Source organism: Lacerta agilis, chromosome 2 (assembly GCF_009819535.1).
Source record: "Lacerta agilis isolate rLacAgi1 chromosome 2, rLacAgi1.pri, whole genome shotgun sequence".
NCBI lineage: Eukaryota > Metazoa > Chordata > Lepidosauria > Squamata > Lacertidae > Lacerta > Lacerta agilis.
The window spans coordinates 18470413-18497253 of record NC_046313.1 but is presented as its reverse complement, the minus strand read 5'-3'; the positions used below and the strand labels follow the sequence as shown (position 1 = coordinate 18497253).

General features: G+C 47.0%; 1 protein-coding gene across 7 annotated transcripts in view; it reads right to left on the bottom strand.

Annotated features, from left to right (window-relative positions):
* The window catches only part of ITGA7 (integrin subunit alpha 7), a 75387-nt gene that overhangs the window by 19000 nt on the left and 29546 nt on the right, over positions 1–26841 (bottom strand). For 4 of the 7 annotated variants that reach the window (XM_033138779.1, XM_033138781.1, XM_033138780.1 and 1 more), the window contains 8 exons: positions 15910–16037; positions 13980–14059; positions 11830–12085; positions 10811–10933; positions 3216–3423; positions 2120–2313; positions 348–436; positions 49–176 (listed from right to left, as the gene is read on the bottom strand). In XM_033138779.1, the coding sequence (XP_032994670.1) occupies positions 49–176; positions 348–436; positions 2120–2313; positions 3216–3423; positions 10811–10933; positions 11830–12085; positions 13980–14059; positions 15910–16037 (1206 nt within the window). Of the gene's footprint in view, positions 1–48; positions 177–347; positions 437–2119; positions 2314–3215; positions 3424–10272; positions 10393–10810; positions 10934–11829; positions 12086–13957; positions 14060–15909; positions 16038–26841 lie in introns of those variants that run through there. The other 3 variants (XM_033138783.1, XM_033138778.1, XM_033138782.1) reach the window with 3 other exon arrangements.

The window sequence follows — 26841 nt, the reverse complement described above, 5'->3', positions numbered from 1 at the left end:
ATCTCAAACCAACAAGGATTCGTTCCTCTGTCCTTTTTTTATGCTCACCTGTATAGGACTACTGTGTTGGAAAGAGATCCCACTAGGAGATCTGGGTAGAGGTTGCCATCAATATCCAACCCTCCAGAAAAGGAATATCCAAACATCTTGACGCCAACACTCTCCCCAGTCAGAATCTGCAGAGGATGATGGGGGGCAAAACAGGGTAGCGATAAATTGGATCATGATTTGGGGTAAGAGCAAAGGAAGGATGCACAGCCAAGAGAGAAAAGGGAGGAAGGCCACAGGAACACAGTGTTCCCCAAATCGCTCCCTTTTATTGCAAGGTGGAGATAAGGGAGACTGACCTGAGCAGGTTTGGTGACAAACCCTGAATTACTGCCGTGATAGATGTAGACCTTGCCATCGCCATCCAATGGGGCTCCCACTGCAAAGTCTGGAAGAAAACGAACAACAGCAACAACGGTAAGAACTGTCTTTGTCTCCCACATTTCTGGACTTCATATTGGCTCTCAGAAATGAACTGAGATGTATAATTCTACCCAGATATATTGAAGAGCCACAATGCCACATAAAGGAAGCCCCATCTATTGCCACATGAAATGTATAGATACATACCTGGGGGGAAATGGCTGCAGATGCATCAGACTCACCTGCCGGCATTTCACACGCAGCCAACCTAATTTCAGTCTCTCACATATTTCTATACTGCCACAGATCATCTTAATATACATAGCAGTCTACAAAGCAGGCACACCTTGCCCTATCTTTATCACATAAACCAGGGCAGCACAAGATATCCACACCTCTGAGATCATCACAGCCTCTTGCGTTTTTTTCTGTTTCACATTCGCACATACGCAGCTACTCCCCTTCCTTTAACCTGCCCATGTTTTTCTCCCAGCTTGATCCTCAAGAGCCATACACTTCAATCATAAACATGCACACTTGGAAGTTCATTCCACTGATGCAGGATGCTTCTTGCCAGAGCTGGAAAGATGCAAGATACCTACTAGGGTGGACTGGCAAATGAAACTTACATTACACAGAGATGGCAAGATTAACCAGGGAAATCAGAAATTGGGAGGATCAAAACTTCAACAAGGAACAGGACAAATTTATATTGTACCGGAAAGACCACTGTAAACACTTGAACTCCTTGGCAGGTTTGAAATAACTCTTGCAATGATACATAGATTTTGGATACAATGGGGGACTGCAAAATAAATGGACTTATAATATGCAGTTTAAAAAGTTACTTAAGAACCCATGGAGGAGAGGAGGGGAGTCTTAAGATTCGGAAGAATCTTATGCAACTTTTGTTATTTGTAATAATATTATTTATGTGAAAGAATTTGTAAAAATCAAATAAAAACTACTTCCAAAAAAAAAGAAACCATGCACTGCATAATGGATGTCTCAAAGGAGGATGAGGTTCTAGCTCCATCCTGGAGGGAAGCATTGCCAGGAACTTCACCAGAACCCCTTATCTCAGCAGCTGGGCATCTCTCTGCATTGCATGCAGAAGGTCCCAGGTTCAATCGCCGGATAGGGCTGCAAGTGTCCTTCATCTGAAACCCTGGGGAGCTTCCAGACAGACCAATGGTCTGACTCAGTATAAGGCAGCTTCGCTATGCCTCCTCCAATGACTTCAAAACCAGTGGAGATATGTCAAAACAGTAATCTGCTGCTCTCCTCTAGTTCAGAGTATCCCATAGTAGCCCTGTCTCTCCAAACTACAGGAGTCAAAGACTGCAAAATAAGGAAAGGAGCCCTTTAACAACAAGTCAGCCCCTCTTGGGAGGAGGGCCATACTACACTACTTGTCCAGTCAACATATAGAAGGCTTCAGTTCTAGCTAGGTGCTTGCAGAGGCAACAGCTAGTTTAGCTGCCACAGGGAGCTCTCCGTGGTCCTGCAGGTGCTGTTGGTGCCTTGGACTCCTGCCTTGAATTGCTGACTCAGACTATTGATTGGATACCGCTGTGCTTCCCCTGTGACCATTGACAGGACATCCCCTGCCTCTCTAAACCTACCGTCATAGGTACTTCAAGCAAACCAGTTCAAGAGCCCCCACCAGCCGGTTTCCCACAACCACAGGCTCTCTCAGTTCTCTCACCTTGGAAGCCGTCTTGGTTGAGGTCTCCAACAGCCCCCACTGTGATGCCAAACATAGAGTCATAGGAACCATTGAGGCGGATGGGGAGGAGATTGTCCCAGTGCCCTGCCTGGTTGATGTAAACGTAGACTGCTCCTCCGATCCCTTCCTTGCGGTCAAAGAGGTTCGGTGCTCCGACCACCAAGTCCATCCAGCTAGAGACAACATGCAGTGAATTCGGCTGCCATGGAAAAACCCATTGCTCTCAAGAGTATCCGTAGCCATGTTGGATACCCAGAATGAGAAGCAGAGCAAGCGACTCAAAATCTCTTATAGCAAAACCAACACACTGTTACTCTTCATTCACTGTGCTATGAGTCTTATTCTCTCCTGCTAGATGTTGTGCATCCAGAAGCCCACAGGGAAGACATTATTGCCCACATCTTTTCCAAGAGTGGAGTTGCTAATCCCATGGAATAATGAGATTCCAAATTTTAGAAGGGATGTAGCTACTCTCCCCCATGCAGCTCACTTTCTGCAGGATTGTTAATGCACCAGAAAAAAACACAGCCTGATCTGTTACTGTGCATTTATTGGAAAATTAATGTGCAGAAACCAGGCGGGTGCAGCCTTTTGCATCATGAAGATAAACAGCACTGCTTAGTAGTGTCAGCACCTCAAGATGTACCATTAGCCAGCTGAAATATTGGCAACCCACAGTCCAAGAGGGAAGAACAAATCCAAATGTTATTGGACTACAACTCCCATCGTCCCTGACCATGGTTAGCTGGGGCTGGTTAGTCCAACAACATGGTTAGTCCAACAACATTAGGAGAGCCTCAAGTTCCATACTTCTAGTTTAGTTTGACACTGTTCTAGCTGCTGCACCACAGTGGCTCTCACAATGTGTGTTAGGAGTCCGTTATCTCGTAAATCACTCGTAAAGCAAGTTGTAAACCAAACCCAGCTCCAACTTCTCCTGTACCCCTTGCCCACCTGTGCTAGTAGGGCAGTTTATGCTCTTATTACCACCCAACAGACCAGGGTAACCTTTAAAACAGAGAATGGGCCCAAGCATCATTCAGGCAGAATGCTCCCTACATCCCAGGTTGCTCACCCATCATGATTGAGGTCCACCACAGCCAAGGAATAGCCAAAGGATGAAGTGAGCTTCTCTCCTGGGATGATAACCTCGGGCACCAGGCGGTTGACATTGTCTTTGTGCAGGATCACCACAGCCCCTGTATGGTTGGCTCGAGGAGCCCCTGTTACAAAACTCAGCTCATTCTTCCTGGTAATCCCCACTCCAGAGTCAAGGGAAAACCCTGGAACAACAGAAAAGCATGTTAATGATGACGGAGGGTGAAGCTGTTGTGGAAAGTTGTTAGTATGAAAAGACGGATGCAGTCCCCAAATCACCAATAAAAGCTTTAAAGTCATAAGATCTCAACACTGGTCCAACTCTTGGCTTCTGAACTTAATGTGCACATGCGCATGTACACAATGCACGTTGTATGAACCACCAATGCTTAGACACTGTCCATTTCATTTGGGTGGGGGGTGTAAATGAAAGCTGTTATTTTACCAATTTTGTTTCACTGGAAAACTGCTTAAAATCACATGTGAATAAACTTTTTTCTTAAATCCTAGGTAGTTCTCCCTTTTCTCAATTTCTTGCTTTTCACCTATCCCATGTTAGCCTCAGTGGGTAAGATAAGGAACATGTCATCTGCCTCCTCTGCTGCTTGGAGTTGGAATTGCATATCTTCATGTTTCTTGACAGTAGGGCTAATTTAGGGTTTATCCACACTTACCTTTCCTCCACTCTTTCCAGGCATGGTCCATGCTTTAAAGCTCTGTGTCTGAGCGCCCTCTTTTTCTGCTCTGGAGCTTGCCCCGTAAAAACCAGCTCTTTAAAGCTCAATTGGAGCAAACAGCAATCCGAGGAAAACCGGAATTGACTCTGCTCCGATTGACTGCTAAAGAGCGAATTATTGCTGGGAAAGCTCAGAGGTAACACCACCACCACCACCACCCAAAAAAACTTGGGCACAGAGCTTTAAGCACATACCGTGTTTCTCCTAAAATAAGACACCGTCTTATATTTTTTTTCGCCCAACAAAACACAGTATGGCTTATTTTCAGGGGATGTCTTATTTTAACTGCGTCGCATTGGTACGCTGCATAGCCACGCCTCTCCAGGCTGTTTTAATGGGAGGTACCACGTCACTATGGCTTATTTTCAGGGTATGGCTTATTTTTGGGGAACGGCTTATATTTCGCAAATGCATAGAAATCCTGCTATGGCTTATTTTATGGCTATGTCTTATTTTAGGAGAAACAGGGTACCTGTGGCTGGAAAGAGCAGGGCAAAATATGTGTGGATAAGCTCGTAATGGCCAACCCACAACACAAGTGTCACAAGCAGCTGGGGTTTGTGGCATTATCTAGCCATGAATATGGATAATGTGGGTCTGCCTATTTATGATTTACAGCAGGTCAGCCAGCATGCTGACCTTCAGAAGTTGTAAGTTCTGTTCAAGGACTGGGAAACATGCACAGACCAGGAGCAGGATGTCCAGCTGGCTGGTTTTAAAGCAGCTTCCTTCTTTTAGACTATTATCATTATTATTATTATTAGTTCTCTAAAGAGCTGCTGCTATTGCTTTTGAAAGCTGGGCTTCAGCATCGCAACAAAGGGCAATTAAAATTTACATACATTTTAATGAATTAACAAATGCAATTGAGAAACATGTGAACTAGCTGCAGAAGGAGGGTCAGGGATGCCTCCCACCGCCTCTCATAGCTGTGGAGTTAAATACTTCTCATGACAAAAATCTGCCTTTCTGAAAAGGTTCTTCCTGCGGGGAAAGCCCATGGACCCCCTGCTCCCTGCTTCCCACCCACACTCTCTCCCTGCCACCTCCTTCCCCACTGCATGTTGTGGGAGCCAGAGAACTGGGAGAAAGTCCACGGCTGAGGGATGGACACTGGCCAGGAATACAAATGTGACTCCTTATACATACATTACAAGCAGCCTCTGCGTGGTGGGATGGGAAGCAGCAGCAGGACCGGGGGGCCTCTGCTCTGGAGAGGAGGAGGTTTTCGATAGATGTGCTTGACAGGGCATGCAAGGCTTTCCCCAGAAAGCAGCCCTCAAGGCATAGGCTGCCTACATACCACCATACATTGAAAGCATGTGACTTCCCCCAAGAATCCTGGGAACTGCATTTTGTTGAGGGCACTGCAATCACAGCTCTCCTCTGCTTCTCAACCACAACCATTTTTCAGCCCCAAAAGCACATGAGACTTGAAAAGAGGGAAGAATAAATGGAAGGGGGAAAGGCAACAGCCAGGAGGACTCTTCCAGAGCAGCAGTTGAAGCCTGCTGGCATAGCAGGGCTCAAACGACGACAGCGCTGCTGCTAAACCACAGTGGGTAGCTCTAAAATATCCCTTGAAGAACCAAAATCAAACTCGGAAGGGGCGGTGTTAGGTTGCACGGGAAATAGGAAAAGGCACTTTCTAGCCCCAGAACTAGAATCCTGTCCTACCCATGGGATAGCCATAGCTCAGGGTTAGCCAATGGGATGCCTTTCGGACTATGGCTCCCATCAGCCCCAGCCAGCATGGCCAAAGATTAGAGATGACGGGAGTTGTGCGGTGGAACTCAAAGTCATGCTAAGGTGATCGTTCCATCAGCGCAAGGGCCTTTTCTTGCCAGATGGAAATATTTCCCCTCTTTTTCTGGCGCATGCTGTTCTGGGGGTACTCCTGGATCCAGCGGGGTGGAGGAAAGAGGGGAAAGCCCTGCATTGCCAGTGGGACTCATTGCAATGGTCCCTGCTAGCTCAACTATTTAGCTGAATTCAGCCTATAGTCCAACAACATCTGGAGGGCAACGTGCTGGATACCCCGTCTATCTAGCTCTGAGGAGGCTGGGTGAGAAAGCAAAGGCACACTGTGGCTGGCATGCATGCAAGAGCAGTCCGCAAACTGGGTGGGAGACTGGGAGGGTTGGAGGAGGCAGGCTGTTGGAGGAAGTTGGGGCTGAAAAGAAGCAAGAGCGAACTAAGGCAGGAAATCTTTGGCCCCAGGATAGTTCTCCGGTTTTTCAAAACCCCTGGCAAGGTCTCCCTCACTTCTTCAAGCAGGGCTGGTCCTTTGCCACCCCTCGTCCTCCATCAGCAGCAGCTGAATCTCACTTTCCTACTGTGAGACAAAGGATGCTCTATTTGAGGACAGACAACTATGAGTAGACAGGTGCCCTGCAACCCTGTTCCCTGTTCAGTGATTGGCCCACTGTAATCCCAGGAAGGTCTGGTGCATTAGCACAGGGGTGAGGACTCTGGGTGCTGCTGGACCTCCCAGCATCCCTGACCGTAGTGGTTGGGGCTAATGAGAGTTGGAGTCCAACAATATTTCGAGGCCAGAAGGTTCCCTATCCCTGTCTTAGAAGGTAAAAGGTAAAGGTAAAAGACCCCTGGATGGTAAAGTCCAGTTAAAGGCAACTATGGGGTTGAGGCGCTCATCTCGCTTTCAGGCTGAGGGAGCCGGCGTTTGTCCATAGACAGTTTTCCGGGTCATGTGACCAGCATAACTAAACTGCTTCTGGTGCAATGGAACACTGTGACGGAAGCCAGAGTGCAATGAAACACTGTTTACTTTCCTGCCACAGCGGTACCTATTTATCTGCTTGCACTGGTGTGCTTTCGAACTGCTAGGTTGGCAGGAGCAGGGGCCGAGCAATGGGAGCTCACCCTGTTGCGGGGATTCGAACCACCGACCTTCCGATCGGCATGCCCAAGAGGCTCAGTGGTTTAGACCACAATGCCACCTACATCTTAGAATATGGGAGAACATATGATGGACCAAGCATGAAGCTCTTGCATCAGGTAGGATCAGCCAGAATGAGCATTCTTCCCCACTGCTTAGTAACAAGCATGCAGACAGGCACAAGCAACACAGACACCATGCAACAAGGGGCAGTCAGTGGCAAAAGGGTGGTTCCAGGCTCCCCTAAGTGCCAACCCCCACATCTGCAGTCTAATCCTGCTCCTCTCGCACTACATAATTTTCCCCGCTCCTGTTTTACCTTTCTTGTCTATGCTGTGGTAAATGCCTCTGTGAGCCACACAGCAGTTCCTACCCTACCTGCAGCTTTTCACCCCACTCCTCCCCACCCCCCAGCTTACGATGACCCACCTTGCTCCTCAGCTGGTGTCCTGCTGTCTAGCATTTACAGCAGAGGATTGGCAACGGGTGATGCCAGTCCCTGAGGCGTACAGTCTACCCCCCCTTCAACGCCACCATCACCTGCAATTGCCAAATGTCTCTGCCACCTCCATCCAACAGAGCCGGGTAAAGTTGGGGGCCAAATGTTAATAGCGGCCCTTCATAGCTCTACGGAGGAGAGGTGTCCATTCATATCGCTAGAACTCAAGAGTCAGCCAATGAAACTTACTGAAGGCAGATTCAGGAGAAGCAAAAGGAAGTGCCAATTTATATGCAATGTGAGATTAGTTTATGGAGTCCATTGCTACAGGATGGGAGGGCAGGCCATTAGCATAAATAGCTCTTAAAAGGGTTAGCCATGCTCACTGGGCATAGGTCTATCTGTAGTTGGTAGCTGTAATATCAAGAAACTGAATCCTCTTCAAGCAGACAGGATACCCCTAATTAATATATACTGGATATAAATAACAGAGGGCAGCTACCTCTTTCACACCCCACTTAGACCCGGAGCTAGACTACATAGATCTATGGCCAGACGTCACGCTCTTATGTTCTTTCAGAGCTCTCTGCACCTCTGATGCTGATCAGGCCAAAGGGCACCTAGTTTTCAGAGGAGCCTGTAGCCAGGCTTTGAGCAGTGCACATCTCACCATCCCCTGGCAGTCACTGGTGCAAGATTTCCACCACAAGGAGCCTGGAGGGTTTGCAGGCTGTGTTTGCTCATCAGAGCAAGCCATAGTTAACGGCAGGCCATGAACACACTGATTGCTCCGGCATCACTCCTCCCCTAGAGGGAGCAACAGACCACAACCCACAGTTTGGAGTTAGCAACCCAAACCAGGTAGCATGGTTTGGTTTCATTCCAAAGAGGCAGCGGTGTGAAGCCAAGGTCTGCCTTCCATGTAAAAAGTGAGCACATCAGAGAGAAGTGTCCCAGCTCAGACTTCTCTCTTATGTACCTTCCAGCAGATACAAAGTTCATGATGTGGGAGAGCATTCAAGCATGCAGTCCCCCACACCTGCCCTTGTAAGAACCGTAGAATCGCAGAACTGCAAGGCTGGAAAGGGATCCCGCGGGTCATCGAGTCCAACCCTCTGCAACAGAGGAATATTTTGCCCAACACGGGGCTCAAAGTCATGACCCTGAGATTAAGAGCCTCATGCTCTACCGACTGAGCTATCCCCCACCTGAAGGCACACATTGCAAGATGCTTTTTCAAAATATTGAAGTTGGTTCTCAGGGCATGTATGCAATGTTTGCGTTAGGGCGTGTGTGTGTGTGTGTGTGAAGTTGCTATTTATACACTGGGAAATTTGCCTGCTACTTCTTTTTTTGGGTGCTTGTTGGTTTTTGTGGAATGCCGTGCATTATCTGGAATCTGGCACCCATTCCCAGGAATCTCATCTTTCATTTCTTAAAAACAGCAAGAATACACTCCAGCCAAAAGCAAAGCACTTTTAAGTCGCACTGGAAGTACTGAGCATGTGCTCCACTCTTAATTCTTATTATTGCTTTTATACCCCACCTTTCCTCCAAGGAGAATGGTTCTCCGTGTCCCCCCACCCATTTCATCCTCACAACAACCCTGTGAGGTAGGTTACTCACAGAGAGATGGTGGCCGGCCCAAGGTCAAGCAGTTAAGTGCAATCGTATGCCTGTTTACTCGGAAGGAAGTCCCCGCAGTGTTCACTGGGGACTCATCTCCAGGTAAGTGTGCACAGAATTGCATCCTAGGTTATATCTCCCCCACTGAAGACTCTGCCGTAAAAGAGCTTGGTTGGGATTGCGATTCAGGTTTCTAGCTGTCAGGGTTGTAAGGATATATTTTGCAGTATCAGCAAAAGATGCTCCTGTTAGGAAGGTAGAACTTCTGTGACTAAGCTCAAACCTGCCCTTCATGGCTATCACACCCTCTCTTGTGACGTTTTCCACTCCAATCTATGCTTACAGCTCAATATTTGGCTTCCTTTCCAGTTCTACTGTGCTCCTCCCTTTCACACACACAAAATTGAAAATTCTATATTCTCTCAGAAGCTCAGATAATACTGGGATGAAACTAAAACATACCAACATTATGCAGGAAAACATATAAACGGAATAATTTCTTTGGAGCACAAAACTTGATTATTTTCTTCAACGCACCGAATGCAGCACGTGTTCTTCGAAGTACACACAAAACCTCTCTAATTGTTTTAAACATAGGTTTTGTTTGTTTATATGTTTCAAATCTTTCTTAGCTGCCCTTTATTTTTTTAAAAAAAGAAAGATTCCAGGGACTATACAAAAGTGCAAATAAGATTCACGTAAAATATACCGGTAAACAGAATTTAAAACCAACAAATAAATGAAATGCAAGACACAGGTTTAAAAAAATCAGAAACAACAAAACCCCAAAAGCTTAAAAACAGAGTAACCCAGAATTCAGAGATTAGGGAAAAGATCTACGATGTAAAAATGCCCAGCTAAATAGACAGATCTTCACCTGGCACTGAAAAGCTTATAATGTCGGTGCCGGAATACCTCCTTAAGGAGGGCTTTCCAAATATTAGGGTGCACCTGCAGAAAAGGCCCACGGCAAAAAGCCAATTTAATACCTAAGATACTAATGATAATGCATACAGAGACTAACTGCACCTAGAGGTCAGTTATTATGAAGCCACTTACCCAGAACTGCTTCTCCTAAATCTGTCATAGCCACCTAAATTACCTGACTATTGCTAAATCAGAATCTGTAGCTCTCTGTTCTACTCCACTTCACTCAGGTATTGGTGGGTTTTTTGGGGGAGGGGTTGCTGGGGCTGACAAAACACAACAGAAAGGGAAAAACAACATACACTAGCAGGGGGGGGGGGAAATGCTAAGGAAGAAGAGGGATTTCCAGGGAGAAAGGGCGAGAGGCAGAAATCACAGGAGACGGGCACACCAACACCTTACAAACCTAAGTAACTATTGTGGGCCACATCTCCAACACTCCCGGGAACCCGTTCGTTGGGCTCTGGCGTTTTATAGACCAGCTGGTCAGGGTCTGAGCTATCAATGTTTGTCACAAACAATATCCCTGCAAGGCCAACGGAAGGAAAGAGAGAGAAGAGAGAGAGGTTAGCAGTATGAGAAACCTTGGCGCCCAGGCAAGGAAGCATCACAGAGCACTGGGCAGGAGTCGGGGGAGACTTAGCAGGGCCTGGGTCGCACCTGGCTGGGATTTTTCCCAGCACTGCCTTGTCTCTGAGTCACCAGTGTCGGCAACTGGCAAATTGGTTTAGCCAGGTTGTGAGAATGAAATGCCTGCTTATTGAGACTCCCACAAATAAGGGTTCTCGTTATTATTTTTCATGATCGTTGGTTGTATTTATGGCTAGTCTTTAAGCCAGAAGCCCCTTTCCAGATGTTGTTCTTTAGCCTCATCAACACCCTGCCCTGCGGGTGGCCTGTCCAATTGCTCTGCGATGCTTCGCCTGCCGGGCGCAACCCCGTACCAAGGTAGCTGTTGGCAGGCAAGGGGATGAGCGAGGGGTCCTGGTCCTTCTCTCCCCCGGCTTCATACGGCCCGTCATCGTAGTAACTCAAATTCAAGCCACTCAGCTCTGCCCGTATGGTCCCTGCCAAACCAAACACCTGTTAGTGATTGGCGGGGGGGGGGGGAGGAAGAGGTTGGGTTGAGGATCCACGGCCTCACAGCACAGTACGACAGCAACGCGTGGGTGAATTGCACATTGCAGTTTCCCCAGCTATCACCAATGAGACTCGGAAGCTGTACCTGGCTCATCCACCGGGTCCCTATGGGGTGTGTGGGTTCACAACCCAGCAGGTACTCAGAACTGGAACGCTCATTGGGCTGTTCCAAGTGGCAAAGAGATGGCAGGGGCGCATGATGGGCATGCCCATCGGGGGTTCACGTGGTTCTGACACCCCTGCCTACTAGGCAATCCAAGATCAGAACTGCCATGCATCCCACTAGTGTTTCCTTGGAGGAGGTGTAAATCATCAGCAGTGCTGACCACAAGGGGGCGGGTGCTGATCAAGGTGGGAGCACCCAGTGACTCTTCCATCTGGCACAGAGGTGCAGTACTGGTCATGTTGGATAAGGGCCTTAGCTCAATGACAGAGCACATGCGGGAAGTCCTGATTTCACTCCTGGCATCCTCCGGGGTGGGGGTGGGGAATTCTGCCTGAAACTCTGGGGAGTAGCTGCCGGTCAGTGCAGACAATACTGAGCAGAATGAACCAGAGGTCTGACCAGGCAGCTCCCTGTGCTTGGTAAAGAAGGCACATTCCCAAGGAAATGGAAATGGAAAGGGTGGTGCCCTCTGGCCATGCTCCATTCTTGTAATTTTGGTGGAAGCAACAGGACCTTCACCAACTGGCCCACTGGAGGCTATCATAGCCTCCAAACCCAGCACAGTTGGTTTGCATAATGCTGGCGGATGTCGGGTCAGAGCTATGTTATTTAACGCTCCCCACACAGCCTGGGTCAGGCATATGTGTGCCAGCTTACCCTTCCAGTTGTAGGTACCAGGCGCTCCAAAGAGGATATAATGCCTATCTGCAGTGAAGCCGGTCGCCACCCCTTGCTGGCAGAAGCCAAAGCGGTCGTGTCCCTGCGGCCGCCCTTCGCAGAATTTCCACTCGCCGCCATCCAGTTCATCAGAGACTTGCAGCCCCTCACTGAGCATGTAGCAGCGGCCGATTACGTCCCTCGTCTCCAGAGATTCGTTTACCCGGTTACGTGCTTCATACAAGTGGGCACAGGTCTGGGATACATGGGAAGGGAAAGGACATGGCAAAGTGGGTTAGGAAATAAAAATCTGCTGCCTTCTTGCATTCCTGCACAGAACTGCGTGGTTATATCAAACATTTAACCCAGGAAGCTATTTACGTGGCTTAATTGCTCCCTTAATTGCTCTAAGCAGAAGGTATTTAAATGTCCCGATATGGAAGACCATACGACAACATTTACTCCAAGCTAAGTCAGTTCTTGGGTAACAAGGCTTGGAGGGAAAATGCCATGTGGTCAGGCAAAACAGTCTGAGATTTCTTGCGTACTGAGGACACAGATGGAAGGGGAACATTTCAGGGTGAGAAACTGATAATGGTGTTAGAAGATTCCAAAAAGCAGGACAGCATCGTCAATAAGTTGTGCTTTTTCTTCCCAAGGTCATTCAGAAGGCCTGGCTCTTAGTTTGCGCAACTTCCCCCCACAATGAACGACCTCCATGTATATATAGGGTTGACAATTTCAAGTTTATTGGCATAAACACATAGAATACAATAAAAATGATGGATCCTGACATATGGCAGCCCATGTCGGCAGTGTCGTTTAAAAAGTAAAAAAGATCCCTGCACTCGGAAAGCAATCATGTCAGTAATAAAGTTTGGCCTAACCTATTCCCTAACACACTAGCTTTCCATGTGCACAAAGAACTCAGTGTGTGCTTTCTCTGATGGTGTAAATTGGCTCAGACATGGACCATGTTCACAAATTGTTATTTCAGTTCAACAGACCCTGAATACATCCTGACTTCTGGGCTGTTCCCAAGTGACACAGGTGTACAGAAGTGTGTGTTCCTCTTTACAAAACAGCAAACACACCACTAGAATGATTTATCCATGTGGATGTTATCAGAGTTGAGCCTTCACCAACTATACACCCCTTCCCAGGGTGTTTCAGTTACAAGACACAGAGAAGCCAAACTTTCTATCTAGGAAGCAGAGCAGATCCCTAGGAGATCCTCACACAACTCCACTGAATGTGATCCTAATGGTTGTGTGAAATACACCTTTCTGAATAACCCCGCCTACCAAATGACCTAGCATTGGTTTGCACTGCTAATGTGAACTAGGGCTGGACGATATACAGTATCAATGTGATCGTCCAAAACCGGTTTAGAGTCCATATCCTACTATCGGCTTCATAATTTTTGACCTGGCAATATATCGCAAATCATGATGCACGTTTGTGTGTGCTAGGCAAAAATCATGACGTGGGAAAATTCCTGAAGCCAGCCAATGGCCTCTACATAGCTCCATCCTGATTTCAGAAATCACAGTGTTATCAGTATATTGTGATGTTTAGCTGGAGATATATCGCGATGTTGACAACCAGATATTGCCCAGCCCTAATGTGAACACAAAAGCAGCCGGGGGGGGGGGCTCTTCTTAACTTTACCATCTGTCCTCAGCTCATCTGAAATCTGTCTCCTTTTATATCCCTCCACCCACCTGCTTCCACATAACTCTTTCCACAATAATTCGCTAAACCTGTGGTTCCCAACATGGGGCACATTTGATTTTTAAGGGAGGCAATTCGAGAATGAGTTATTAACAGTGAATGGCCTTTTAGGCTTCCTCCATGTGAATAGGAGTTCACTTTTTGAATAATAATAATTATTATTATATGTCACTTTTGGGGTGGGGATCAGGATTTTAGAGATGCTTAGGTGGGGCACGGCCAAAAAATGGTTGGGAACCACTGTGCTAAACCTTCCCTCCCCCCTCCCCAAAGAAAAAACCCTGAGGAAAGAGCAAGGAGCTCCCTCTCCTGCTATATATAACACAGAGGACAGCTGCCAGCAGCCTATATTTTGAAATCCAGACCCAAACAGGTTAACAGAATGACCACCCACCCATCCATCCTTGGCCACTGACCACAATCTTGCCGCCGGGGCCCTGGCTCTTGACGGTGACTCCCAGCCATTGGTTCTCCTTGCTCTCCTTCTTCAGGTCGACTGCAAGGTGTGGAGGAGATGGAGAGACGATATCAATCTCAACTTAGGGAGAGGATTCAAGCTCATCCCTCCATTATGCAGGACAGGATATGGAGCATTTGCTCCCTTCCTGATACATTGGGACGGAAAATAATCTCAGCCAATCTGGTGGCCAATGAGGGCCAGACTACTTGTGTCTTGGGAGATCCAAAAATGGGCCTCTTGAGCTAGAATTAGATGTACGGAGCCTGATTTGCATAAAGACTGCAGCATTGCAGGGTGGGGGTGGTGTTATTAAATCCCTCCCCAAAGCAGCCATGAGCCTTGGAGGGAAAATATTCAGGTGTCAATCTGGGCCCTGCCATATTCAGCAGTTCTGGTAAGTTTAATGTACTCAATAGAGCAGCCGTAATGAATTTGTGTTGGTGCAGTGGCCAGCATTTGACATAGCATGCATGGGCCTTGACAGGATCTCTCAGTTAAGAGCAGATACAATGCAAGTATTTCTGTGTTTCTCTCTGAAGCTCCATGGAGGCAATTTGGGCTGGAGATGCAGCATAAAATCTCCTTCACATAGTATTGTTGCTCCTGTCCACCTAATGCACACACACACCTCCAGTCACTTTTAAGAAATCTGGGAGATTTAATTGCTGTATCATGTGTAGTTTGGTCCTAAAGAATAGAATACTCTGGGAAGCATGTTTGTAACAATGTGGTGAGAACCCAGAAAAGGGTGTTACTGGCAGCATAATTCTGTGCTGGAATGCCAAGGTGTCCGATCCAAGCCAGTGTCCTTAGGAATACTCCTTATTGTCCTCTAAGGAGAACTGAATTGATCCAGATAAGATTTAGGGCCCATAATCTGGACTAGCTTTAGTACAGCTTGTGCTAAATATCTGGAGGTCGAGGTGCTGGGGCAAGCTTGTGAAAACAGGGTATTGTTACATAATGATAAGGGAAATGCAATCAATACGTGCTCAGTCACTCAACCAATTCTTACTTAACATGTTCAGAGTGTGAGCAGGTGACTGAAAAGCAGGTTGCAGGTTTACACTGTGGAAAATCCAGGCAGGATCAAATTAAGCCATGCACAGGATGCAGGAAATGGTATCAGTATATCTGAAGGAGTGCCTCCACCTCTATCGCTCAGCCCGGACACTGAGGTCCTCCTCCGAGGGTCTTCTGCTGGTTCCCTCACTGCGAGAAGCAAAGTTACAGGGAACCAGGCAGAGGGCCTTCTCGGCAGTGGCGCCCTCCCTGTGGAATGCCCTCCCTTCAGATGTCAAGGAGATAAAGAATTACACAACTTTTAGAAGACATCTGAAGGCAGCCCTGTATCAGGAGGTTTTTAATGCTTGATGTTTTATGTCAGGGATGGAATGATCTACCTCATTTTGGGGGGTTCAGGGCAAAGTTGATGAGCTTTCTTTAGGGGAGGGAAAACCCGTTGGGGGGGGGAACAGGGCAAAGGAAAAAATGAATTAAACCGTTCACCAAGGGATCGCTTATGAAACAGTCGGCCTCGCAGCGAGACCTCCGTCTTTTGTACTACCGATCTAGAGGGCAGGGCGAGGGGGCGGGGGCGGATGGAGGTGCCAGCAATCTACGAAGACCTTTCAGGGATCGACCAGTAGATCACGATCCACCTGTTGGACATCCCTGTTTTATGTTTTTAGATATGCTGTAAGCCGCCCAAAGTGGCTGGAGAAACCCAGCTAGATGGGTTGGGTATAAATAAAATTATAATGATGATGATGATGATGCATAACTCCAATTCCAAACTGACTCCAGTTTAATTGCCCTGATCCAAATCAGACACTGAATGACACCATATGACAGCCTTGGGTGTTTTCACAGTGCTGCTCGCTTACCTCCCTCATCAATGGGCACTCGTTGGCAGTCATTAATCTCGTGGGTCAAGGGACAGGCATACAAGCCGCCAGTCCTGCTGGCCTTTTGACCCGGCAAAGCAACCGCCTGTGGTGCTCCAACCAACAACCTGAAAGAAATGGAGCAGAGCGTTAGCAGGACTGATAAAGAGAGCCGGGAGAGTGTGACAGGGGTCCCGGGGGGGGGGGCGGCAATTAGAAGCATGCTGTGAACCCTGGTCCCACTGCAACTGGGCAGCTGTGGGATGCTGAGGGATAAGACAGGTTAAAAGATACGGGGTGTGGTAGAATGTGCCTTAGCTTAGGACCCCCTGCAGTTTCTCTTCTGCATGTATTTGTATACAAAGGAAAATGCCAAAGGCTTGTGTAACCATACACATACTTTCCCTTACACCGGTCCTTAAAATCACAAGCTGGACAAAAACTAAATTGTCTCATGTTGGCAACCAAACCACCAAACAACGAAACCAATGACGGGTCCACGTTCTGGGTGGGTGGGTGGTTGTTGCATGTCGATATCCCGACCCCTCCCGTGATAAATAAGACACAAGACACCGTAATTAAGGTTAAATGGGCAAGAAAAAGGCCACAACTTTATTTGTTCCGGATGTTGAGCGGTATTGGTTTTAGGCATTGGATCTAACTGACTATATCCGACTCCAGTACAACGGATCTAACTGACTATATCCGACTCCAGTACGACTCCAGTACAACTATATCCGACTCCAGGAACGGTCAGGAGCCCAGGAACAGAGGGCGAGCTCTGGCTGTGAGCCCACTTAAGTGCAGTGGGCACGCCCTAGCCTGCTGCACCGGTTGGCCAGCCAGCTGGGCACCACACCCAGAGCTCATCCAATAGCGCCAGGGGATGCAGGCATCCCCTGTGCACGTGGAGGGCTCGTGCTAACTGCAACCCCCCCTCCTTTCTAAGGGCGGAAGGGGCTTTGCCTTTCCAGCTTTCTTCCCGCCTTGCAAAAGTCTGTCTCTGGCCGCTGGGTTCTGAAAATTAACAATTTCAACTTTGACTCCTTCCTTAAGTAAAAATTCATTATACATACAATAACCTAATCTTAATATCATAATTAAAAATAATACACCTCTCACCTGATAACATCCTGCTCAGTACCTTAATCATATGAATCATTCTTTAATAATCTTTAACATATCTCTTACATTATTTCTTCTGTCAAAGGTTGTTTTTTAACTCAAAGCTGTTTTTTGTTTGTTATTTTTGTTTTTGTATTATGAGTTGATGTAGATACCTGATTCATTTTCTTTGTATTAAATAATAAAGTTTAATTAAAAAAAACAATTTCAACTTTGGGGTTCTCATCAGCTGTGCACCATAATCATCACAATGATAACAAACAAAGGCTTGACATATCTCACTTTGCATGTCATGAGTCTATCTCATATATTAAACTCCAGTAGCTAATGAAAACAATTGCTTACATAAATGGACTTTTCCACGATATTCTAATTTTTCGAGTTTCACCTGTATATAGGAGAAAGCACCAATGAAGGCATGGGAGAACGAAACAAAGAGGGCTAAAATGCGCTGGGGGACCTGATTTCTGCTGAGCTGGCTGAGGCTGCCTGCCTCTTTTCCATTATGCACTGTGCCTCGGTGACCTTGAGCATCCCACCCCTCCCCCTCCTCACGACATTAAGGGGCTTAATGAAAACGCCAATTAGTTAAAAGGGAAAATGAAATCAAATTCCACCACAGGCAGTTTTTTGTGGGGAGTGAAGAGGGCGGAAGGGAGGTGGTGAGCAGAGGGGGAGACCTTTCAGTCCCCTTCTTCAGCAAGCAGATGCAGCAGCAGTGCACTCCTCAGCAACCATGCGCCTCTCGGACCACAACATTTGCATCCGTCACCTGTCACTGGATCACCACTGCAGCTGTCGGCTCCCTCCCTCCAGATCTTGAAACACTTTATGAACAGGGACATGAAGTGATTTCGACCAGCCCACAAACTGTTTCACAGTTGCTTTAATGAAACAATAGCAGCTTCTCTCTCTCTCTCTCTCTCTCTCTCTCTCTCATAGTCTAACATCAAAACAGATTCTAGAGAAGGCTCCCAGGCTGTACTATATCCTGAGGCTACCCTACACCAATCAGTTTTGTGTGGCTGTTTTATATATTTACTCAGTTGCAAGCTTGCTTTAAAAGCATAGACAATGGCTTTGAAAATTAAAACTCAAGGTGGCTTACCGTAATAAAATACCTAACAATGCATGAAGCGAAAAACGGCAGTACTACAAAAAATATATACCCAATCATAATGAAACTGTATTTTACGTAATCAGAGCAAAAATTAGTACAAACAGCAAACAGTTAGTAGCATGGGACAGACTCTGCTTCCTGCCCAGATAAATGTGATGCAACGCAATCTTAAGGGGAAAGGCTGTCGCTCAGTGGCAGAACACATGATTCCCATGCACAAGATTCTGGGTTCAATTCTTAACATCTCCAAACAGGGCTGGGAAGGACTTACTTTGTCAGCAATCACCAGACACATACTCAAGGTTGTTTGATAAGGACTTAACCATTTAAGTATTTGCCCAGTAGCCTCAGGAGACAAGGGCAAGCAGGCTGGCAGAGAAGGGACAGGGTGCCCTGTCTCTCTGTGCTCAGCACAGGAACCAAGTTGCCAGAGGAGGGAAGTTGACTCCTCTGTGCCCTGCAGAGAAATGGAGTGGGCTGGTCCTCTGCCAGCTCCCAACCCCAGCTGGACAGGTTTTTTTTAAAACCCAGGCTAGTAACTTTTGTATACTTGGTCTAAGGGCTGCAGAACAGGAGAACAGATTTCAGTCAGTACTTATCAAGGAATGCATCAACACCTGAACCCCTGGAGCATAAAGTTCCTATACATTTCTTTATTCCGGGTGATGGGGGAACCTGATATTGCTGGACTACAACTCCAAGCATCCCTGACCATTGACTGGGCTTGCTGGGGCTGATGTGAGTTGGAGTCAAACAACATCTGGATGGCCACAGTTTGCCCACCCCTGCTTAGCCTGGTGTTTCTTGTGAAACCTTGGAATCCCTTTTCCAGAATTTCCTGACTCTTTCAGACCAAATACGAAGATGTAGCATAGATTCTCTCTCTCTCTCTCTCTCTCTCTCTCTCTCTCTCTCTCTCCTCCCCTTGCTGCCTAAAGTAGAAAGTGGCATTATTCACTGTAGTGGCCCATATAATCCATCCACACCATGCCGTTGTCTACAAGCTCCAGTGTGCATGCCACTCTTTCAGAGGCCCAAACTCTTCCCAACCCTTGTGAATGTCAGCTCCTTTGGGGAATGAAGCTTGTAGAGCTCCCCCCCCACACACACATCCAACATCCTGCTTCCCCTCCTCTCAGGGACCCAGAGGCTCTTCCCACTGGATCGTCATGGCTTCTGTACAGAGATTTTTCCATGATCATGGCCAAACAAGTGGGTTGCATCAGTGGGGGTGGGAGGATATCTTTTCCTAAATGGTTTCCCCCCAAGAGAGCCAAAGCAGAACGTCAGATTCAACTGACTGTGCTTACCAGGAAAAGGTCTCCAGAGAAAGGGGTGGTTTGAAGGAAAAAATCTAGCACAGGAATGCTTCAATATGGCAAAAATTGTGGGCAATCATGGGTACTGGTGTCCATTTTCCATTTTCTTTTGGATCAAGGCATCCGCCTATGCACCATGGCCAATACGGCAATTTAGTATGCTGAGCAGCTGCGACCTTTGTTATGGTGCTGTGTTGTGACTGCAGAAGCCCCATCCAATGTTAGCTGCTGCCAGGTTTCCTGGCTGCGGGGCACACAAGGAAAGCTGGAGGCAGGGCTCATCTGCACCTGCCAGTCCACACATATGACCTTTCTCCCCTACTTGCGCAGATGCCTTCGTGCCAGATGCAAAGCAATAAAAACCCTCATGATTAATGCCCCTCAGAATGAAGGGGTGAAGATGAATCTACACTTAAGGGGAGAGCGAAGATGGAGAGCTAAGAATGATGGCCAGGGCTGTCAGCTTGGTAAGGATGCCAGGAGGGTGGAATGGGAAATTGCATCTGGAACAGAATATGGGTAGCTGAGAATTTCAGGGTGTTTTGGTTTTTTTAATAAAGAAAAATAGTTCTTAGCCATTACTCTGGACAGCTATTTCACAATACAAAATTAGGTGGATCAGTTCTCTGACCTTACACACAGGAAGCCTAGATCGTCAGTCCTCCACAACATTCATCCATATACATTAGTACATTCACAGGGCATAAATGCATGATAATCGCCACAACTACCGAAGTTTTCAAGAAGTCACAGAGGGAAGCTTTCATTATGCCATAAAAAGGCACAAACAGCTATGCACTCCCCTGCTCAATTGCACACACACGAAACAGAAGAGGACACAAAAGTGTGAACAATCCTAAAGTTGTTCTCTGCTGATGCTGGAATGAGAAAAAACCCACACAGTCCTTCTTTGCCCAGTAGCCTAAGGCTGCTTTGCTGGATTGGCAATTCCCCATAGGGGCACAGAGGAGAAGAGGGATCCTGATACACACAAGTTTACATGGGTTAAACTTTTGAAGTGAAGAAATGAAAGAGGGAATCGTTTTAGTACAGCAAACTACAAATTTATAACTTCCTTTCTTTAAAGGAAGACACACACACATCACAACATAAATAGTTTTCAAAACTTAGGCCTTCAGAAGGGAAGGGTAACTTCCATAAGGATATGTGGGAAGCTGCCAGAGAAGTTCCCCCACAGCAGAGACTGCCTCTGAAGGCTTAACCTTTAGCTGTATGCTACCAGCGTGAATATGTAGAATGTTTCTTAAACTTCATAGTTAGGAAGAGGGGTATTGCTTCTCTACCCAATGACAGGGTGGTGTATCCTGGCTATTAGAGGAGAGGGGAGAATCTGCATCTAGAAAAGGGACCTGTTACCAATAAAACTGAGCAAATCCCTTGATCTTGCACTTTCCCCCACTTTTCTGGTGGAGAGCAGAAGCAGCCTGGCTTTCTAAAGATTTACCTCTAAAATCCTGGGGAAGGGGGATGTGGGTGCCTTTCTACCAGCCTTCTTGAAACTTTATCCATAGCTTTGGGCACAGGGACCCCTCTGTAAGCAGCTCTGCCTTGGCCTGGCAAGGGATACAGCAGCAACGATACCTCAGGCACTGATCTGGAACTAATGACAAACTACTTGGGGGCTGCGTTCGTAATGAAGGAGGAATGATGTCTGGTGAGCACAGCTGCGGCAATGCCAGGAACTGGCATGTACAATAAATAAGCTGCCTCTGAGTAATTAATCAAGATAAGATGAGCCACCGAGCAGAGGGGAAAGATGGCAGGGTCAGGATGAAAGCTTCCTCTTCCCTGATCTTCCCTAGCAAAACACACCCTCTGATCTCAGCTACATCCATGCTGCAAAAAATTCAGCGAAGTCCCAGGGGAGTTTTAATCATGGCCTGTGAAGAACTCACTCTGACCCCAGAAGCTGCTCTAGATTGAATCCAGAGTGAGTTGGGCTACATGGCCCATATGGTTGGGTGTCCAGGAAAGAGATTTCCACCTGAAGAGTAACGAGATACAGGGCGTGTATACAGGGCATAGGGACAGGAGTGGTGCTGTGGTCTAAACCACTGAGCCTATGGGACTTGCCGATCAGAAGGTCGGCGGTTCGAATCCGCACAGCGGAGTGAGCTCCTGTTGCTCTGTCCCAGCTCCTGCCAACCTAGCAGTTCGAAAGCACACCAGTGCAAGTAGATAAATAGGTACCACTGTGGTGGGAAGGTAAACGGCGTTTCTGTGCACTCTGGTTTCTGTCACGGTGTTCCATTTGCGCCAGAAGTGGTTTAGTCATGCTGGCCACATGACCTGGAAAGCTGTCTGTGGACAAATGCCGGCTCCCTTGACCTGAAAGCAAGATGAATGCCGCAACCCCATAATCTTCATTTACTGGACTTAACCATCCAGGGGTCCTCTACCTTTACCTTTTACCTACACAGGGCGTGATAATGTGCATTCAGTGCTGGATGCAGGCACATAGGGCTTCTGTACACATGGCAATGTCCCCAAGTCATCCCTGTCCCACATGGTTGGGTCTATCATCTAATGCACAGTCTGAAGGTCACCTCCTACTGGAGCAGATCTATTGACTCCATTCCTGCTTTCCTACCAGAGTTTCAGCACAGTAAGCATGCAACGCGTGTGGGGGTTACGTTCCAGAGATTGTACCTAAAGCCAAAATTCATAGAGACAAAACCCACTGGGTTCAATAGCGGGTAGGATTGCCAAAGTCATTTTTCCTGGAACCTTGCCCCGATTTAAATTTCATCTCTCTTTTTCTGCCACACACAGAAAGCTGAATGCGCACAGGTTAAATGTGCGTAAGTTGAGAGATTAAAGTGTACACTGAAAAAGTATGACTTTTTAAATCGAGGAAGGATGCAGGGGGGTGTTATGTCACTTCTGCCAGCATTGTGGGCACATGGATAGACTAATTGTGGGGAAGGGAGAACAGAATATTGATGAACAGAATATTCACACACACACACACCTGCATGCACACAGACAGTAATAACTCCTACTTTAGGCAAAGAAATCACATGAAGGTATGTACAATTGCAAAGTACTATGTAGAAAAGTACTCTGTGAAAAAACCAAGCTCCATGCATTTCAAACCGTATGTACACAGCAACAATGGAACCAAGTGGTCACTTTCAAGTATCCACAGCAACAGAAAAAGCTAGGAGCAGCCCTGAACAATCATTCCAAGATTGTCAGTCCAAGAAAAGAAGGGGGAGCAGTGCCCTCTAACCACAAGGAATGACTGCAGAACAGAGGTTAAAAGGAAACATGTCCAAAAAGCAAGCTCCCCCCTCCCCCTGCTGCTCCTTGACCATATCCCTAAACAGGCTGTTAATTAGAAGGTATTTTCTCAGCAGAGAGGGTGGGTACTGAGGTCATAACAATTGTGCAGCTGTTGAGTTTTCCGCACATGCATCCACACCACCATTTCAGTTGGGTTGCAACCACTGAAATCTGCGTTTTTCATGAGGTCCTGCAGTCTTGAGGTGCAACCAGATAGCGATAGATACAGCTCATTCTCAGAAGCTGTTGAAAAATGGGTAAAGCCTGAGTGTGTCATGTCGTAAATGGAAAAACCACTCCCCCCCCCCTCAGTTCAACACATGCAACTCTAAATACACACAAAAGGGACATTTGGGTTGACTTCAAGTCAGAAAACAACAGGTGTGGAAATCTGCCCGTGCATAAATGTGCCCTGCTACTTTCTTATGTTCCTTGGACTAATTCCACCCAACTTCAACACGCTTAGAAACACACACACATGCAGGGTGGTACGTTTTGGCACATGCAAACTTAGACATTTCCTTGAACAGCTGCGAAAGCAATCCCATGGGAAAGCGAATGTGCCTTCCCTTGCAAGCACTCGGTGTATCCTTCCTAGATAAACCCTTATGCCCGTTCCCCATCTCCCCAAGAGCCTTCAGATCATGCATATATTAAACAGAAGGAAAATGAATGTGATGCACTCGAGTATACTGAATGGGCCTTGGGTTGAAGGGAATTAGCTAGAATAGGTGCGGGGTATTTTCTCATTGTAAAATTGTGAAGGAAGTGGAGCTGACCGGCTGGCAGAAAAGTCCAAGCCCGCCACTTAAAAGACAGCAGCACTCTCAGGCTCCCCTCCCTGCTGAGTGCCATCCGAAGTCCTCTGATTTTTATTCCTCTTTTCTATAGGTTTGTGTGCCCTATAGGAGCACACACACTCTTTAACCACTTCTCCAGGTACAAAAGTATCTACTCAGCCACTATTTTCAGGCACAGTTTCCTTCCTCAATTCTTCCTCCTTTTCCATTACGACGTGGAGCATCTACAGCAGTGTTTTTCAACCTTTTTTGGGCAAAGGCACACTTGTTTCATGAAAAAAATCACGAGGCACACCACCATTAGAAAATGTTAAAAAATTTAACTCTGTGCCTATATTGACTATATATAAAGTAATTTTTCAATTTTTCCCACGGCACACCAGGCAACATCTCGCGGCACACTAGTGTGCCGCGGAACAGTGGTTGAAAAACACTGATCTACAGTATGGCCTCCCCACCCGACAGCCTTTAATAAAACTGGAAAGGTTAAGAGAAAATATTGTCAATTGCACTGGCTCTTCTTCACTTTCTGCTTTTGCTTCTGGCGCATGTACATGCACACTAATACCACCAGCATGCATAATAATATTTCCAACAAAATAGGAAACAAAATAGGAAATTCTTTCCAGTAGCACCTTAGAGACCAGCTGAGTTTGTTCTTGGTATGAGCTTTCGTGTGCATGCACACTTCTTCAGATACACTGAAACAGAAGTCACCAGACCCTTATATATAGTGAGAGGGTGGGGAGGGGTATGACTCAGAAGGGTGGTGGGAATGGGTTATGAACATCTCATTGCTCAGGGAATAGAAAAGGAAGGCCCTACAAACTGTGAAATGTCATCATGCAGCAAAGCCCAGAGCAGCTGGTGAAAACAAGGCAAGAGAGTATGGAGCAGCTCTGAATGGCACACGGAAGGCCAGCCAGGCTGAACCAAAATTGTTAAATTGCAACAGGGCTGAAATGCATGGATACTATGAAAGCAGGTTGTTTAATGCTGAAATCATTGTAACAGTTATAATCCAGAGTAGTTACTCACAAAAGCATGGGGACACAGCTACTTTAGATGTCACCTAGATTAGAGACCAGGGTCAAAGCCAGACCAAGCATCTGCACACATGGCACCATCCGAGGACTGTGCCTCAACATCCCCTGCCACATTGCAAGGAATCCTGGAATATGATTATGAGATTACACACTGTTTCATTATTAGCGCCTCTAAAATACTACCATCTAGAATGCTTGCTTGAGTCGCCCACTCTTTACCATCTCTCTATGCTGCTTCCTGCTGTGAAAAGAGCAGCCATGAAGTCTTTCAACCCTCCCTTATTCCCAGAACTGACACCCCTACTCTTTTAAACAGCATTGCATGGTGACTGGGTTAGCCAGGAATTGCAGCCCCCTGCTATAGATATGGCTTGGGGAAGAGGGTAATTCATAGGCAGGACGGAGTCTGGGAGGTGAAGGGCAGAGAGAGAGAGATGGTAAAAATAAACAGGAATTCACTCAAAATAACTCAGCATCCAGCATGTCCAAAAAAGGAGGAGGCCAGAAATATTTATGCAACTGTGTTTGTGTGTGTGTGTCTGCTGCCCCAGGGGTATAACCACCAGGTTCCAACCCCATGAGGGGCACTTGCAGTCAAGCTATAATTACTGTACAACTTTCTCAGTGGATACAAGCAGCAAATGTTTCCCTCTAACTTGGGGCTGCCTACATTCAGATCCCCTAAAAACATACAAGGATGGGGGAAACACATGGAAAAAGAGAATATTCCATTAGCGCCACTTATTGCCAATCTCTCATCTCAACCTGCTCCAGGCCAGTGCTCCCCAGTCAAAATCAGCCCCACCATTATGCAGGGTGTGTGGCAGGCAACAGGTTTTGGAATAAGCATAAAGAGCAGCAACGTCTTAATTTGCTCATTTTATTATGATGTTTTCAGTATCATGTGGGCAAGTCAGTGTTGGGATTTCTTGCCCCCGGCCCTAAAACGTGTGCTGGGGTCATCCCACTTTACCTGGCAACAGAACCTCCTCTTCCCTGTCCTGGCTGCTTCCCTAAATCGTGCTGCTGCTGCAGCAGCACTGATTCTTGCAAATAAAACAGTGCCCTTCCCTCAAATGCCATGAGTGAGCGAGACAGAAGACAGGAGCCCCTGCCACAAATACCCACCTGAGACAACCGGGAGCACAAGGGGCAATCAAAAATAACCAAAGACATGACAAGAATTTCGAGTGCCTGTTTGTTCTGCCCCAGTTAGGTCACCAGCCTCTTGTGATGTGCATGGGAATGAATCAGAGGGGTAACATACATTTCAGTATCACACCGACTGCCCCTTTTGGATAGCAAGGCTATGTCTGGCTTTAACTCTGGCTCCATCTACTCAGTGAGGTGGTGTGGCTACATTACAGAGCACGGAGATTCCCAAATGTCTCCCAGTGCTTTTTGCTCTTGCTTCAGGTAGATGAGTAGAAGTGCATTTAATCCAGGGATGGGGAGCCTGTGGCTAGCCAGCTTTTGTTGTATTACCCTGACCATTAGGTCCACTCGCGGATGACTCTGGGGGTTGCAGCACTCATCTTGCTTTATTGGCCGAGGGAGCCAGCATACAGCTTCTGGATCATGTGGCCAGCATGACTAGGCCGCTTCTGGCAGACCAGAGCAGCGCATGGAACCGCCGTTTACCTTCCCGCTGGAGCGGTACCTATTTATCTACTTGCACTTTGACATGCTTTCGAACTGCTAGGTTGGCAGGAGCAGGGACCGAGCAACGGGAGCTCACCCTGTCGTGGGGATTTGAACTGCCGACCTTCTGATCTGCAAGCCCTAGGCTCTGTGGTTTAACCCACAGCGCCACCTGTGTCCCAACAGCGCCACCCGCTCTCTCTAAACCATTAGCTGTGCTGACAGGGGTTGATGGAAGTTGGAGTCCAGCAACATATGGAGGACCACTGCTTCCCATCCCTGCCTTTATCCATGCTTGCCATAGACCACCCCTACATCTTTTACTTCAAAGAGAAGGGAGCTTGGAGATGTGCACACCCACACACTGCTTTTTCAATTCAGGGCCCTTCCAGATGTCCGTTTTATGGTGCATTTACGATGATTTGTGCTCACGGCGATCTTGCAGTGGTTATACGCAATCCCACTTTCAATACTGTTTGTGCCTGATAAGGGCATAACCCTTGGCTGTAACCCTATAACTTTTCATGCTGTGAATGATCTGGGTTATTTATTTTGGGGGGTTGACATCAACACAA